General features: G+C 42.9%; 1 protein-coding gene across 4 annotated transcripts in view; it reads left to right on the top strand.

Annotated features, from left to right (window-relative positions):
• The window catches only part of phf14 (PHD finger protein 14), a 75688-nt gene that overhangs the window by 53145 nt on the left and 8272 nt on the right, over positions 1 to 14271 (top strand). For 3 of the 4 annotated variants that reach the window (XM_046843776.1, XM_046843774.1, XM_046843775.1), the window contains one exon: positions 4181 to 4298. The exons of the other annotated variant lie outside the window; for it this stretch is intronic. In XM_046843776.1, the coding sequence (XP_046699732.1) occupies positions 4181 to 4298 (118 nt within the window). The remainder of the gene's footprint in view (positions 1 to 4180; positions 4299 to 14271) is intronic. 4 annotated transcript variants of the gene reach the window in all.

The following is a 14271-nucleotide window of genomic DNA, read 5'->3' as shown; positions in this document are numbered from 1 at the left end:
CTAATTGGCTGGCATACATTTGTAGCGCTTGCCAGTGTCGTTAGTGTAAATGCACACGATTCTGCTGTGAATTTCAATTCGAATTGGCTGACGTTGATTTAGTCGCTGACTAGTCGTTTTTTTCCTCTGTTTTTATTTATTTTTTTAAGAAAGAAATCCTCCGAGTTGTAGGCTGATGGTATCTTAAGTTTGTAATCTAGTTATTCAATAATACAGACTCAAAGTTCTGGACGGTGCTCTGGATAAGCGTTTGTTAAATAATGTTCTTTTTTTTTAATATAAGGAATCATATAAAAATGGTATTATCGCTTGATAACTTTTCTGCTAATGCTGTCAGCCGGCGCTTTTCTGCACATCACAATAGGATGTGTGTGTAAAGTGCAGTAATTCTGGCCCGGCTCCTTTTCCTTCGGAGAGCGATCATGTAATGGAGGCGGTCTGGAGCTGACAGTGTGTCGCCGAGGGCACGCCGTTTCCTCGCCGCTCTGTCACAATGAATAGGTGGATTAGATAGTGATACGAGCTCGGCGTAGCAGGAGCTCAGGAATTCCTTTTTTTTTTTTTTTTTTGTTAAACTCAGTATTTGATACCCCCTGCCCATAAAATGTGATCCAGCCGTTCTTAATGAGTATATTATGTCGGGTTTGTGAGGACTGACCGAGTCTGATGTACTTTTTTATTCCTTTTCTTAATGTCAAATGCTATTAAGAATGCGGCGAACATTTCCAGGTTGGCATTTACGCTACGAAATGTTGCTCGCGTGTCAGATATTTATCAGGTATGTGAAACGTTAGTTAGGGAAACGGCGGTGCGTATGTTTCTGGACACCCGAGGAACGAGCGCGTTGGTGGAGAAGTGACTGAAGATGACGGAACTTTAATGAACAGATTTGGCATCACCCCATTGATGAGGATTGGTTTTCTAGTCTGAGGCTGGTTCCTCTCAAGATTCCCATGGCAATAACAAGTTTTGGATGAAATACCTGTGATTCGATTTGCTAACTCATCATGTACTTGCAAATTCAATGGTGAAAGAATGCTGATCCAACATGGTCAACACCATGCAATTCCAGTTCATCCCATGGAAAAAATTCTGACCTCCCCACTCACTGCACCTCAATCCTATTGAACTGCTCTGGGATGAACTGGATCGTGAGGTCAGAAAGAAATCTCCAGCTAGCAAAGTATTTGGAGAAACGAACATCCAAGGTCCAAAGTGTGTGTAAAGACCTGTAATGAATGGACATTGGATGCCAACCGGATGAGAACGGGTTCCCATTTGAGTCTGGTTCCTCTGAAGGTTTCTTCAATCCTGTTATATCGGGGAGATTTTCTTCTCCACTGGTTCACTTGCATGCAGTAAGAAGGAACAAGCTTATTCATTCTTTTATTACCGCTTTATCTGTGTACAGCTGCTTTGAGACAATGTCCCTTGTTAAAAGCGCTAGACAAATAAAAATGAATTGAATTATTCATGCTGAGGGGGATTTTTATTACTTTTTATTAAAATAAACATCTGTATATTTGTAAATCTTTCCGCTAATTGAAGTAGTCATGCACTATAAAAGACTGTCTGTTTCAAGCTTTCTGACATGTATATATTTCTGTAAAGCTACTCAGTGACAATCTAGATGTTAAAATAGAATTAAATTGAATTGATACACAAACCGGGAAATGAGCAACCCCTGGTTGTGGCCTGTGGTCTTTAAATGAACCCCTAATCAAAATTCCCTGTATTTCAAAAGTGATTCAAAAACATAAATTTTTTATTTGCATACTGTAGATCTGAAGACTATCTTGTGCCCATTCTCTGGTTTCTTCAAGCTGATTATCTGATGTTTTGTTTCAAACAGTATTTGTGTCTATTTTTTTTTTTTAAACCCTGTTGTATTTGACTGCTCGGTTGGAAAAACAATGATCACGTTATTATTCCATGCTGAAAAAAAAGCAGTTTATATTTTGGTTATTTGTTTGTAGAGTCTAATTTGGCAGGTTGGTTGGAAACTCCATGATCATTTTAATGCTTTGATGATAAAACTGTTTAAAACGCCGCAATCTGGTTATTTGTTTCGCAGAGTCTAATTTAACTCATGGGGGGGAAATGCCATAACCATCTGAATAGTGTTTTTTTTATTTATTTATTTATTTTAGATCGGTTTGGAACCTCTGTTCCACCTCTACTAGTTTGTAGAGGCTGATTATGCTGTTTGATTGAAAACTTCTTTGCCTGGTTGTTGGTTTGAAACGCCTGAGCTGAGCCTGGTGGTAAGGACTCTATAGTGAACAGCTAGCTATTTATTAGATTATTGGTTTTGAGATTTTTTTGTATATTTGTGGGCACTTAAACAACACAAATATCTGGTCATTGCTGAATTCGGAAGGCCACAATTGTACAGAATATCCTTGTCTTTTCCAATGCCCATGTGAAATCCCTTAAATGTTAAGGATTAGAAGAACGTGGTTGTCCTGTAAGCCTGACCTCAACCCCTCTGAACCACCGTGTACACAGTAGAGGTCGAACGATTTTACCGATAGTTAGGTTGGATTGTACTTGCCAATAACCGATTAACCAACCAATAAAAAACTTTCCATTAGGGCATCGCTGGATGCCCTTCCTAACGCAACCCTCCCCATTTATCTGGGCTTGGGACCGGCACTAAGGCTTGTGCCACCCTAATAGCTGGGGTTGGTTCCCTGACCGGGGATCGACCCGGGTAAGGGCGGTGAGAGCGCCGCGTCCTAACCACTACACCACCAGGGAACCCTGATTAATCAACCAATGTTTGTTTAAAAACAAAAAATGGACACTGAACTTTATTACAAAAGCAAACGAAACAGAAAAAAAAGCATTGAATCATGAAATTGTGCTAAATTTTATAAATACGAAGATACTAGTTAACAAAATATAAACAATAAATATAACAGCGCTCTCCGTGCAGAGCTCTGTCTTAGGTCACAACGTGAACAATCTCTAGGCTGGACGCTGGAAAAACTATTGGATTTTTGCCGATTAATTAGTCTACCTCCAGGTTCCCTGGTGGTCTAGTGGTTAGGATGCGGTGCTCTCACTGCTGCGGCCCGGGTTCGAGCCCCGGTCAGGGAACCAAACCCAGCCACTTTCTGTGCCAGCCCCAAGCCCGGATAAATGGGAAGGGTTGCGTTAGGAAGGGCATCCAGCGTAAAAACGTGCCAAATCAAACATGCGGATGGTCCGCTGTGGTGACCCCTAATGGGAGAAGCCGAAAGAAAGTTTAATTAGTCTACCTCCAGTCCATAGCTAGCTTTTTAAAGACATGGTTTCCATGGGCTGGAGTGGAAGATCTTGACTGGCCTGCTATAGAGCTTTGACCTCAACCACGTGGCTGGACAAAAAGAGGTCTGATCTGATTTAAGGCCAATAAATAATGAAGTGTTTTTCTGTCCTGCTCTCCTCCTGGACATCGTTTGATAAGAGCCTTAGCACCCCTCATGTCTATAACGTAGAGGAACGGGGGAGGGGGGCCTATTGACCTCCTCGGCCCTTATCTGCTTTATCTGATTTACATTGCCAAATCTAAATGTTCACTATCGATTACAACATAATTAGTTAATTATGGACAGGAAGGAGAGGGGAGGGCATGGAGCCTGGCCTCAAGGGCATCCAGGCATTCACCATTAACAGCCCATGCATGATAAATGGAGGATTTGCTTGGTTCAGGTTCCATCAGCTTTTCATTAGAGAGGTTTTTTTTCCCTTTTATTTTCATACCTCATGTGAACTGATGTGTTCAGGAGTGCTAGTATGGCCGATCCTCCTTTTTAAACCCCTTGACTTTTTAAATATATATATATATATATATATATATATATATATATATATATATATATATATATATCCCTTAAAGATTTATTGGCAAGATGCACGGAATCCTATTTCAGCCGAGCCAATCAAGCTGGCGTGTTTTATGATGGCTGTACAAGGCCATGTGAGAGGTGCTGTGCCAATGTGTTTTGAATCTATTAAGCATCTGTTACCTGACAGGAAGCTGCTCCGTCACCATCGATCAAATCCGCCTGATGAGGGCCATGCCGCTTTGTTGGCAGCGATACATTGCGGTGCACGCGGACGTGTCGGCGTAGACGCTACTCCCTGCCTTGAGCTGAATTCCCTCTGGTAATATCGCTCTCCCTGTACTCCGTAGGTGCGATGAGTGTCAGCTGTGTTACCACTTCGGCTGCCTGGACCCTCCCTTGAAGAAGTCGCCTAAGCAGACAGGATACGGCTGGATCTGTCAGGAATGCGACACCTCGTCGTCGAAGGTGAGAGTCGCTTAGGGAGCCTAAGGTGAAGACAGGGCTGTAATGTCTTTAGCTTGTCGCATTCCCCTGCACCCCGTGATGCATTTCAAGTGATTTTTTTTACTCGGATCACAAAATAATGTTGGTCCCAATTATAATTTTCAGGGTTTTCGGTTTGAGCAAGAGAACAAGAGAGATTTCTATCTAATTAGAATGAGGTATCGTCTTGTTTTTTTCTTTCTTAAGTTTTTAAGTTCTGATGTTCTGGGGACAGTTGAGAAGGTCATTCTTTGGTGGTTGTGGGTGGGTGGTTTGTTGGTTAGTGTCAGTTTGGAAGTGTATTAAAGGGGTAGGGGTTAGTTCAGGGTTCAAATTCAATCGCATTCACACATTGCATCAACTCTTCTTCAAATCCTTCAAAAGGCTTCGTGCAAACTCGGGGTCGTACATAAACTTATGTTACCACATATAAACCATCATTTCTGTATGCAAAAAAAAAATTTTTAAACATATGCACATAATATGAAGTGGGATTGACGCTCATGATGATGATTGTATTATTATTGATGTATATATCATTAGTATTACCATTAGCATCAGGCGAGTAGTAGAAGCATAATCTGAGCGCCAACTAGTGGTTTATATCTAAAATCTACAATCGTAGGTAGGTGGGAAAATAAAGAGTCTGGAAAAACTATTCGAGAATGCGATCAGGCAAGGAAAGACAGGCATGTCCTGCAATCTCGCAAGTGAAGTCCACTCTAACTTTTGGTTTGTGTATAAATTAAGCTTCATCTGGTTATAAGTGCAACCACGAACAGCACATCATATTGTTTTTATTCTCGTTTTAACATATTTCCGCACATAATCAAAACATATTGGCATCGGCGCAAGTCAGTCCATGCTGCTGCTACTTCCGGCGGAAATCATAACCCTAATTGAGACAAATTCCATGCATTTCATATGCGGCAAAGGAAAACCGCTCGTCAGGACATGACTCTTTACACGTTTTTTTGGATGCGTAAAAATGGATCCAATGTGTAGTAGCCTCGCGTTTCGAATTTTAAGACTGCCCCAATGATGGTGTGGTCATGGAGGAAAAAACTCTTTGATATCCACTTTAAACAGTGCCATCATTTTCCTTCCATCAGATTTGAGACGTTTTGACTCGAGCATCGAGTTCCGTATTCATTCATGTCTTTCCTTCAGTGACGTAGATATATATATATATCTTTTATTTATTTATTTTTCCTTCCCCCCCCCTCAGTCACATTTTGTCCCCCCTCATTGAATCAAAGGCAACATCCAAACCTAATTAAGTTAATAAATGTACCCGCTTTTTTCAATTTATCTTTAAAAGGCCAGCCCGGGCCTGCCAGGCTCTATCTGCATGGAAAATGGAGGTTAATTGATGTTGCCGGAGCGAAAGTGGAATGTAAAAAGCATAGCGGGACGTCTGCGTGACGGGAACGTCGGCGCGGGATTACCGTCCGAGCACTAACATCAAAAGGTTAAAGACGGTTCTGCGCCAGAATGGTCTTGCTTTCGTTTTCCGGTCCGAAAATAGGAAAATCATTTTGTTCCTTGAGTCGACATTCAATTAAAGCACGGCTAATCGTTGTACGGATGTATGTGCTTGTCTAATTGCTTATTGTACACGTTGAGCTAGACAAGTAAACGAGCAGACCGCTTTTGTATACGAAATACAATTTCTCTCGGATCCCGGGCTTTTATAACGCGCGGTGGCGAGAATTTGAATCGACGACTGACCCCCGTCGTGCGCCCTGTTAGGTGTTGTAAGTCGAAAGCGCAGAAGAAAGCATAAGAATAATGACCTGCTGCTACAACACAAGGGCTAAGCGGCTGTGAACAAAAGCGCTGAGCGGAGGTAGAGAAAGGAGATTTAGACAGTGGGAGGCATACGCCGGATTAAGCAAGCCTTCACTTTTTTCTTTTTTTTTTAACGAGTTCTCTGGCAGCCTGCAGGGGGAACCGCTCCAATCCCCAGAGAGCCTGAAAGCCTAGACGCAATCCCGTTTAATCACACGCTTACACACAGCCTGCGAAAATTGGGCTACACACTTTTTGCTCTCTCTTTTTCCTCTCTGGTGTACACATTCTTTCGGGTTGTAGCTCCTGCTCCTGCTGCTGCCGCCGCCGCCTGGTACCTGCGTCCAGCCTGAAATCGAGGCATGCATTGGTATCGTTGTTTGCTTTTCTTGCTGTGTCCTTGTAAAAGAAAACCTGCCCAAGATCACTCCTACATGTGCTGATACTTATGAAAAGTTTTTAGGTTTTTACCTCTGGGAGAACCCAAGTGTCCTTCGCCGAGGAAGAGAATGTAATCGGACCTAATCCCTCTTGGCAGAGTCGAACCTGTGTGTGTGTGTGTGTGTGTGTGTGTGTGTGTGTGTGTGTGTGTGTGTGTGTGTGTGTGTGTGTGTGTGTGTTTTGGGGTGAGGGACAGTGTATATATAGTATTAGGAGGTGTTGTATCAGGTTCAAATTTGAAACCCTTTGACCAATGGTTTAGCAGTAAGGATGACTCTACCTGAAGCTCTAAAGCTTTAAGACACCTACATTTATGGCATTTGGAAGCTGGCCTTTTTCAGGGCGACTTACATTTTTATCTCATTCATACAACTCAGCAGCTATGGGGTTAAGGGCCTTGATCAGGGGCCCAGAAGTGGCACCTTGGTGTGGCTGGGATTGACCTTCGAATCCAAAGACCTCATTTTCTCCTAGCCATTTGTGGGTTTTTTTTCTTCCTCTGTTACCACAAAGTTGGAGGCACACAATTGTGAATGACGTCTTTGGTTGTGGGAGCATGAAATTTTTCCTTCACTTGATCTAGTAGATGCAAACCAATTCCAGCATGAAAATGCCTCTGTGCACAAAATCAGGTCAATCAAGAAATGGTTTACATGGGTTGGAGTGGAAGATCTTAGGTGGCCTGCCATAGAGCTCTATAACCTTTTTGAACACCTTTGGGATGAATTGGACTGCACCACAGGCCTCTTCTTCTTACCTACATCAGTACCTGGCTTTACTAAGACAATTGTGTCTGAATCCCCACAAAACAAGTACAAATCTACAAGTACACTGCAAAATCTAGTGAAACATCTTCCCAGAAGGCCGGAGCTTATTATGACTAGCAAATGGGATGTTCAAAAGGCACGTACGAGTCTTATGGTCTGGGGCCCACAAACGTTTGTCCATCTAGTGTAGTTCGAGTCCTTCAAAAGTATTTTTAATTCTGTTTCACTGAGAATCCTGATTATAAGTGCGTAGTAAAATATCGCAAATATCGTAGCCGTGGATTTTTCTAATGCCATTAAAAAAAAAAAATGTAATTAAACAAAAACTCTGCCGTGATTCAACCTTCCAACTGAGACGAAGGGAGGGTCGCCATTAAAGATGTACGTCACTCTCTCCCTCTTTCTCGCTGGCAGGTGGCAAATGAAGAAGCAGCAGCAGTGGTGAAAAGTGGAACCGATGAGGTGATTTGTTATCTCTTCCAGCCTTGACTTCCAGATGAGCGCAGAGAAGCATTTAGAGAAATGATGTAGCATCTCACGCGCTACATCTCGATCAAAAGGAAAAATGCAAAGGGGGGCAAAAACCGCCACGCATGCATCACCACCCGGACACTGTTCTATCTTGCCTTGGTTTGACACGAGGTACCAGTCATGCCCCGATCTGATCCGCCGAGTTGTCCATCTCTGACTTTCTTTCGAAACGCTTCTTTAAAGGTCACTGCGGATGGGTTTCTGCCTCTCAGGTCTTGATTAATAATATATATTAAAAGAAAAAGAGGCTAAATCTGTTTTCACATGGACAAGTTGTCAGCACGTGGCCACTCGATCATAAAATCCCTTAATTACGTCTGCCTGTATTAAAGGAGAAAAAAGATGAGGGGAAATAAAAAAAGATATGTCATGTATGGTTTATGGGCGTGGAGGCATACGCAGGGTGTGATGGGGTCAGCGCGCTGCAGTAAAGCCTTTATTAGGTGGAGTTGAGTTCATTACATCGGCTGCGTATTCCCCTGGCTGCACATGTTAGATAAACCTCAAAGCCACCGGGGGCCGCGTTCCAGCGCTGTCACCTCTGGAGCCTCGCGGAATTGATTCCGGCAATAAAACGACACTTCTGCTGTAATATATAGATGGCCTTTAATTTGAGAGCCCGTCACAACCCAGAAGCCTTGTTCGAGCCTTATTTACACTCCCGTGATGAAGGGGGGGCTCGGCCATATCAGGCTTTGTTTTTAAAGCACCGCAGGGGCTCGGTAATACCCACAAGAGAGCAAGCCGACATGCTCAAGTCAAAAGACTCGATAAACAGGAATGCCCAAGGCAAATCAAGGGTCCCAGAGAGCTGCGCTTTTTGAAGGCTCAAGATTCAAGTTTATCATAGGTTATACGTACAGGAAAGTACAACCTACACTGTTACAACCTACAATACAATTCTTGCTTTGTGAATCCTTCAAGCAGCTGCTGGTACAAATGATAAGGACGTAAAGGAAAAAAAGACATATGACACATTTACATTAAGTCCTGAGGAGGTTGTTGTACAGACCCAAGTATGCAAATGTAGTCTGAAGCCTAAAATTGTATTGAAGGTATGGGAAGGGCGGGGTCTATGAACTTTCTGAGGATCAGAGGGTAATCTGTGCCTGGAGTAATAGGGAAAGGCAATAGGACCACACTGTCCATAAGCCTGATGGTTTGTTTGTCAGCCTTAAAGTTCTGGCTTTAGCTCCCCCTCTAGCGTCTGCCTGAAGTTAAGGGTGTAACAAAGGCTGTGCTGGGGGTGAAGCTTAATAGTTTGGGGTTGTTTTGGAGCAGGGAAGGTTGGAGACTTATTCTAAGCCAAAGGAACCAACATCGCTACCATTCCATACTTTAGCGCCATGCATTTCCAAATCATTGGAACCGACAAACACAATGCGCCAAAGCTACGCTCTGTAAGCGTTATTTAGAGTCGTGTGGAGTGTTATTTATCATTGAACGGCCTGCCCAGTCACCTAAATCCTATTGAACTGCTCTGGGATGAGCTGGATTGCAAGGAAGAAATCTCCAAGTACTGAGGAACATCTTTGGGACGTTTACAGGAGGCATTGCAAAGTATTTCAGCTAAATGTTTGGAGAACTGTCTGGGTGCTGAAAGTGTGTAAAGCTGTTCTTTGTGCTAAGGGAGGTTTTTCAATGAAAATAAAGTCTGTACATTTCTGTATTCTTTTGGTCAAAGTAAATCCTCGTATTGTTAAATATCAGCAAAGGAACATGGACGTGTCTCTCCGAAAACTATAAAAACCTTGGTGTTTCCAAACTTTTGACAGGCCCTGTACGTGTCAAAGTTAATTCCCTGACTCGGTTGTTAAAAGGCGCAGGATTTCACACGTCCTGAACGGCCCTGCGCTAAGCACTTTGGTGTTATTTATGACCGAGCAGTTAACATGCTGTTTGTTAAAGCCAGTTCTAAAGGCGATTACCTTTACAAGCGCACTCATCAATCAGACCACTCGCACAGTGACCTGCAAAACGGCCTAATTAAGTTAGCGTAATTAACTTAATTAAGTGCCTCAGTCTGGCTGCTTTAGCGTAGATGGGAAATTGAAAGAGAAAATGGAGATCATTACTCATCGGTCCGGGCGCCCTTTTTTTCACCCGGCATCTTGATGCCGACGCAAACGAACGAGCAGAGCTTTCTCGGGACGTAGCGTACAGTAGTTATTGCCACCATCATCTGTTCCTGTGCATAAAGTATTTTATCAATGTGAGTGGTAATGAATATTAATCCAATTAGATTAGAAATATTTAATTACAAATCTCCTCGTATTTCCGAAAGCATGCGGCCGTGGAGCGGATCTGACATTAATTCACACTTAAGAGAGTGCCGAAGTAGTGTCACTTTTCTCGCTGGGTATTGTTACCACTCTTTGTTTACGCCTCTGAAAACAAATGAACATCAGGCCCTGTGGTGGCAGCGGGAAAACGAGGGTCGTAACGTAAATTAAACAGTCCGCATGTGAGATTTGTGTTGTTTTGGTGCAAGTTTTATGGCAGGATAGAGAAAGAGGGAGCTTTGACGCTTGAGAATTAGCATTAAGATGAGTAACAGCGAAATGAGAAACTAAACGGGAAGTGAGGGATACCTTTTGAAAAATAGATGAAAGGGGACGCAAATAAATGGCCACAATCATACCCTAATTACAGAGTCCACAATATGAAGCCACCTGCCGTCACCTGCCCGTCGCGTCGCTCTTACAATTACCTCTATTCCTCTGGGAAGGCTTTTTTTTTGGCTTTTGAAGCAAGGCTGTGTGGATTTCTTACTATTCAGCCACAAAAGCATTGATTTGTCAGACACTGATGGTATTCGAGGAGGCCTGGTGTGAATTCGCCCTTTCTATTCAGGGTTTTTTGATATTCTTTGGTCAGAGTTTGTTGGTTTCTCTTTTTGTGCACAAGGACATTGTCTTGCTAGTATAGATTTTGCTCCGGCGAAGGGAAATCTTAATGCAAACATTCTTGACAAATGTGGGAAGATGTTGGATTGATTGGAAGGTCATGAGTTCAGCACCACCAAACTGCTGTTCCTGGGCCCTTGAGCAAGGCCAGAAATGAGAGAGTTGTAAGTCGTGCTGAATGAGGGCGTCTGCCAATTGCCTTTAATGAACACCAGTATAATGGTGCAAGACCAAAAGTACAAAACTGGTATAAAGACTGCAATGTTTACTGTTAACTAGAGTTATCTCCAATCTGAAAACCTTTCCGTCTGATCTGATGCTTCTGCAGCGTGGTGAAGGTATAATAGACGGACACAAGCAGGAAGCCAGAAAACATCCGACCGCTGCTCTCTCAGCTTTTAACCTGTGCACTCATATCTTTATCCAGACACACTTTTGAAGGTGAAATGAATAAAGTTTGCTTTAAGCTCTTGAAGTCAAGGGCAATAGGACCCTTGGGTCCTCGGAGCATGGGTGGATGTCGTCTGCTTGTTACGCTCACGACCACCGTGTTGACAAAAGGTTATCGTGATTTAGAGCGGCGGTTCGGGACCTTGGGGGACCCATCCGTAGGGTGTTAGCCCTGGGTCCAAACAGCGGCCCTCTGCGTTCCACTCGGCGATGGGAGTTTATGAAGACAGAGGGAAAATCAATGAAGCAGCGTCACCTCGATCACTTTAACTAGGCGAGCCAGACGCCTTCCCCCTCTCTCAGGGGCCAATTTGTGGAGTAAACAAGAGTGAAGGTGATGGTCCTGCCCCATTACTCAGCCCTGAATAGATTTTAATAAGCCTGCCCTGGTGGTCTCTTATACACGGCTGCGTTCGAGGAATAGATCAGTCATCCACAGGGCAAGACCTACAGCAGATGAAAGCTCAGACCAGTGGATGAAATGTTTGTGACTGTAGGGTCAGATCTATGTATAGAGCTGGGTTCTGTGACATAACCACCTTCTCATAACCAGTTCTGGGACGATTTGTTTGGGTGGGGGAGACTAAAGAACATCATGGTGGTCTTTGGTGAATTTACCCCTTGATACTGCTTTGAAGCTGCAGCCAGTGAAGAGGAGAAAAGATATATCCTGGATATGAAGCAAAATATTCAAATTTGCTTTTGCCAACATAGAATTTTATTTACATTTTTACCAACATTGTCTGGATGAACTGTTTTGTGACCCAATAAAAAGCTTTTTACTTGTCATATGTGCCGTCCAGCATGGTGACATTTCTTCTTGTCCGCATATCCCGGCGACGTTAATAACCTCACCAGTGGTCAAAGCTCTGGAGGATATAAGGGCTTGCTCAAGGGCCCAAGAGTGGCAGCTTGGTGATCCAGCGCCTTGAGCCCCCGACCCCCGAAGATTTTTTAATGTTTATGTGGCAGGAAGTTTTAGTTTGCAAAGTGACATACAGGACTACACAGAAAAAAAGTATTGGGACACCTGACTTTTCCAGCCACATGTGCTTCTTCCTCAAACTGTTACCACAAAGCGAAGGTACACAATTGTATAAAATGTCTTAGGATGCATTTGGATTGTTGATTTGAACTTGGAGATGTGGAAGATCTCGAGTGGCCTTCAATAGAGCGCAACTCTATTGGGATGAATCGGAATGTACCTCAGACCTCCTCACCCTCACCTACGTAAATAATTGTAGCAGAAGGAGCCAAAATCTAGTGAAACATCTTACCAGAAGAGTGGAGGTTATTATAAGAGCAAAACATGTAAAACAGTGTGCTCAAAAAAACATCTTACTTTTGTTTACATATTTAGCTGTATTAGCATGTTAAATCAGGATACTGTTCCAATTCTAGTATCCGAAGCCCGTCTTCACACGTTCTTTTGATATTTTAATATCAAAGGACACATTTTCAAATAGGGACACAGAGTTACAAATGTGTTTGTACTGGAGGGTATCTCTGAGCTGCTATAAATCTTGTTAATGAGGGTCAGGGGACTGCTATCTGCTCGTCACGGATGAAACGCGCATTCTTTTTCTGAGGGTTTGGGTTCTTCGGGATTGCTTGCGTCTTTTCTTTAAAAAAAAATAAATAAAAAATGGAATTCTACCACTTCTTCGGTCCAGTATGAGCTTGTTCACCTTGATTTCTTCTGCACCTGCACAGGTTTCTTTATACCAACATGCCTTGTATTGTACTCATGGGTAGGTGGTGTTGATGAAAAAGAGCAGAAATCCCATAATAACCGAAACGTACAAATGGTGCTGAAGAAAACAGAAAAAAAGAAATTCAAACATGAATAAAATGAGAGATGTGGATACTTAAATAACGTCGACCTTTTATGATGATACACAATTTGGGCTACACTGTATGCACCTGACTGGGCACTGGGCACCTGACCTTTTTTTTTTTTTTTTTGGTACACCCCATTCCCACATTTAGACCCCTTTCCTATTAGAATTCCCGAGAAGATGCTTCACTAGATTGGTGATTTCATTTTCAGCTAGTTAGTAAAGTCAGGTGGGCGAAGAGGCCCTGGGGTGCAGTCAGCGTTTCAATTCATCCCAAATGCTTTCGATAGAGCTCTATAGCAGGAGATCTTCCATTCAAGCCCACCTGAAGCATATCTTCACGGAGCTGGCTTGGTGCACAAGATCGTGTCGGCGTCCCGTACAATTGCGAACGTTTATGTTTGAGGAAAATGCACATATGTGGAGGTGGTAGCTCAGTGGTTAACTCTGGATCAGAAGGTCATGAGTTCGAATCCCAGCACCACCAAGCTGCCACTGCTGGGCCCTCGAGCAAGGCCCTTAACTATAAATTGACTCTAAACTCCTGGTACTTTTGTGCATATTGTGTATAACGATAAAGAAATAATGTTTCATATATATTTTTTTGTACATATTCAAAAGAAAAGGTAGAAAGTGATACTACTGATTACAAGCATTAAATTAGCAAATAGTTAAAAGCTATTGGATCCTGTTAGCTGTTGTAGAATCTCTCGGTCTCACTCCCTTCTCTGTCTGTCTCTCGCTTTCCCACTCTGCCTCTTTCTTTTTATTTCCTTTTCTGTCTCTCTCTCACATTCTGTCTGAATCTCCCTATCTGTCTCTCCCTTTCCTGTTTTATCTCACTCCCCCCTCTCTCTCTCTCTCTCTCTCTCTCTGTCTCACACTGTGTCTGTCTCTCTCTCCTTTCTGTCTCACACTGTCTCTTTCTCTCTCTCACTTTCTGTCTCACACTGTGTCTCTCTCTCCATCTCTCTTGCTTTCTCACTTTCCCTCCTCTCATCTCTTACTTTCTGCCTTTCTCCATCTTTCACTCTCACTCTCTTCCTCTGTCTGTCTTTTAATTTCTGTCTCACACTGTCTCTCTCTCCCTCATCTCTCTTACTTTCTGCCTTTCTCCATCTTTCACTCTTACTCTCTTCCTCTGTCTGTCTCTCAATTTCTGTCTCAAACTGTCTCTCTCTCCCTCATCTTTCTTACTTTCTGCCTTTCTCCATCTTTTACTCTCTCTTTC

Source organism: Silurus meridionalis, chromosome 29 (assembly GCF_014805685.1).
Source record: "Silurus meridionalis isolate SWU-2019-XX chromosome 29, ASM1480568v1, whole genome shotgun sequence".
Classification (NCBI taxonomy): domain Eukaryota; kingdom Metazoa; phylum Chordata; class Actinopteri; order Siluriformes; family Siluridae; genus Silurus; species Silurus meridionalis.
The sequence above is the reverse complement of the archived record's forward strand: the minus strand, read 5'-3'. Positions and strand labels throughout refer to the sequence as shown.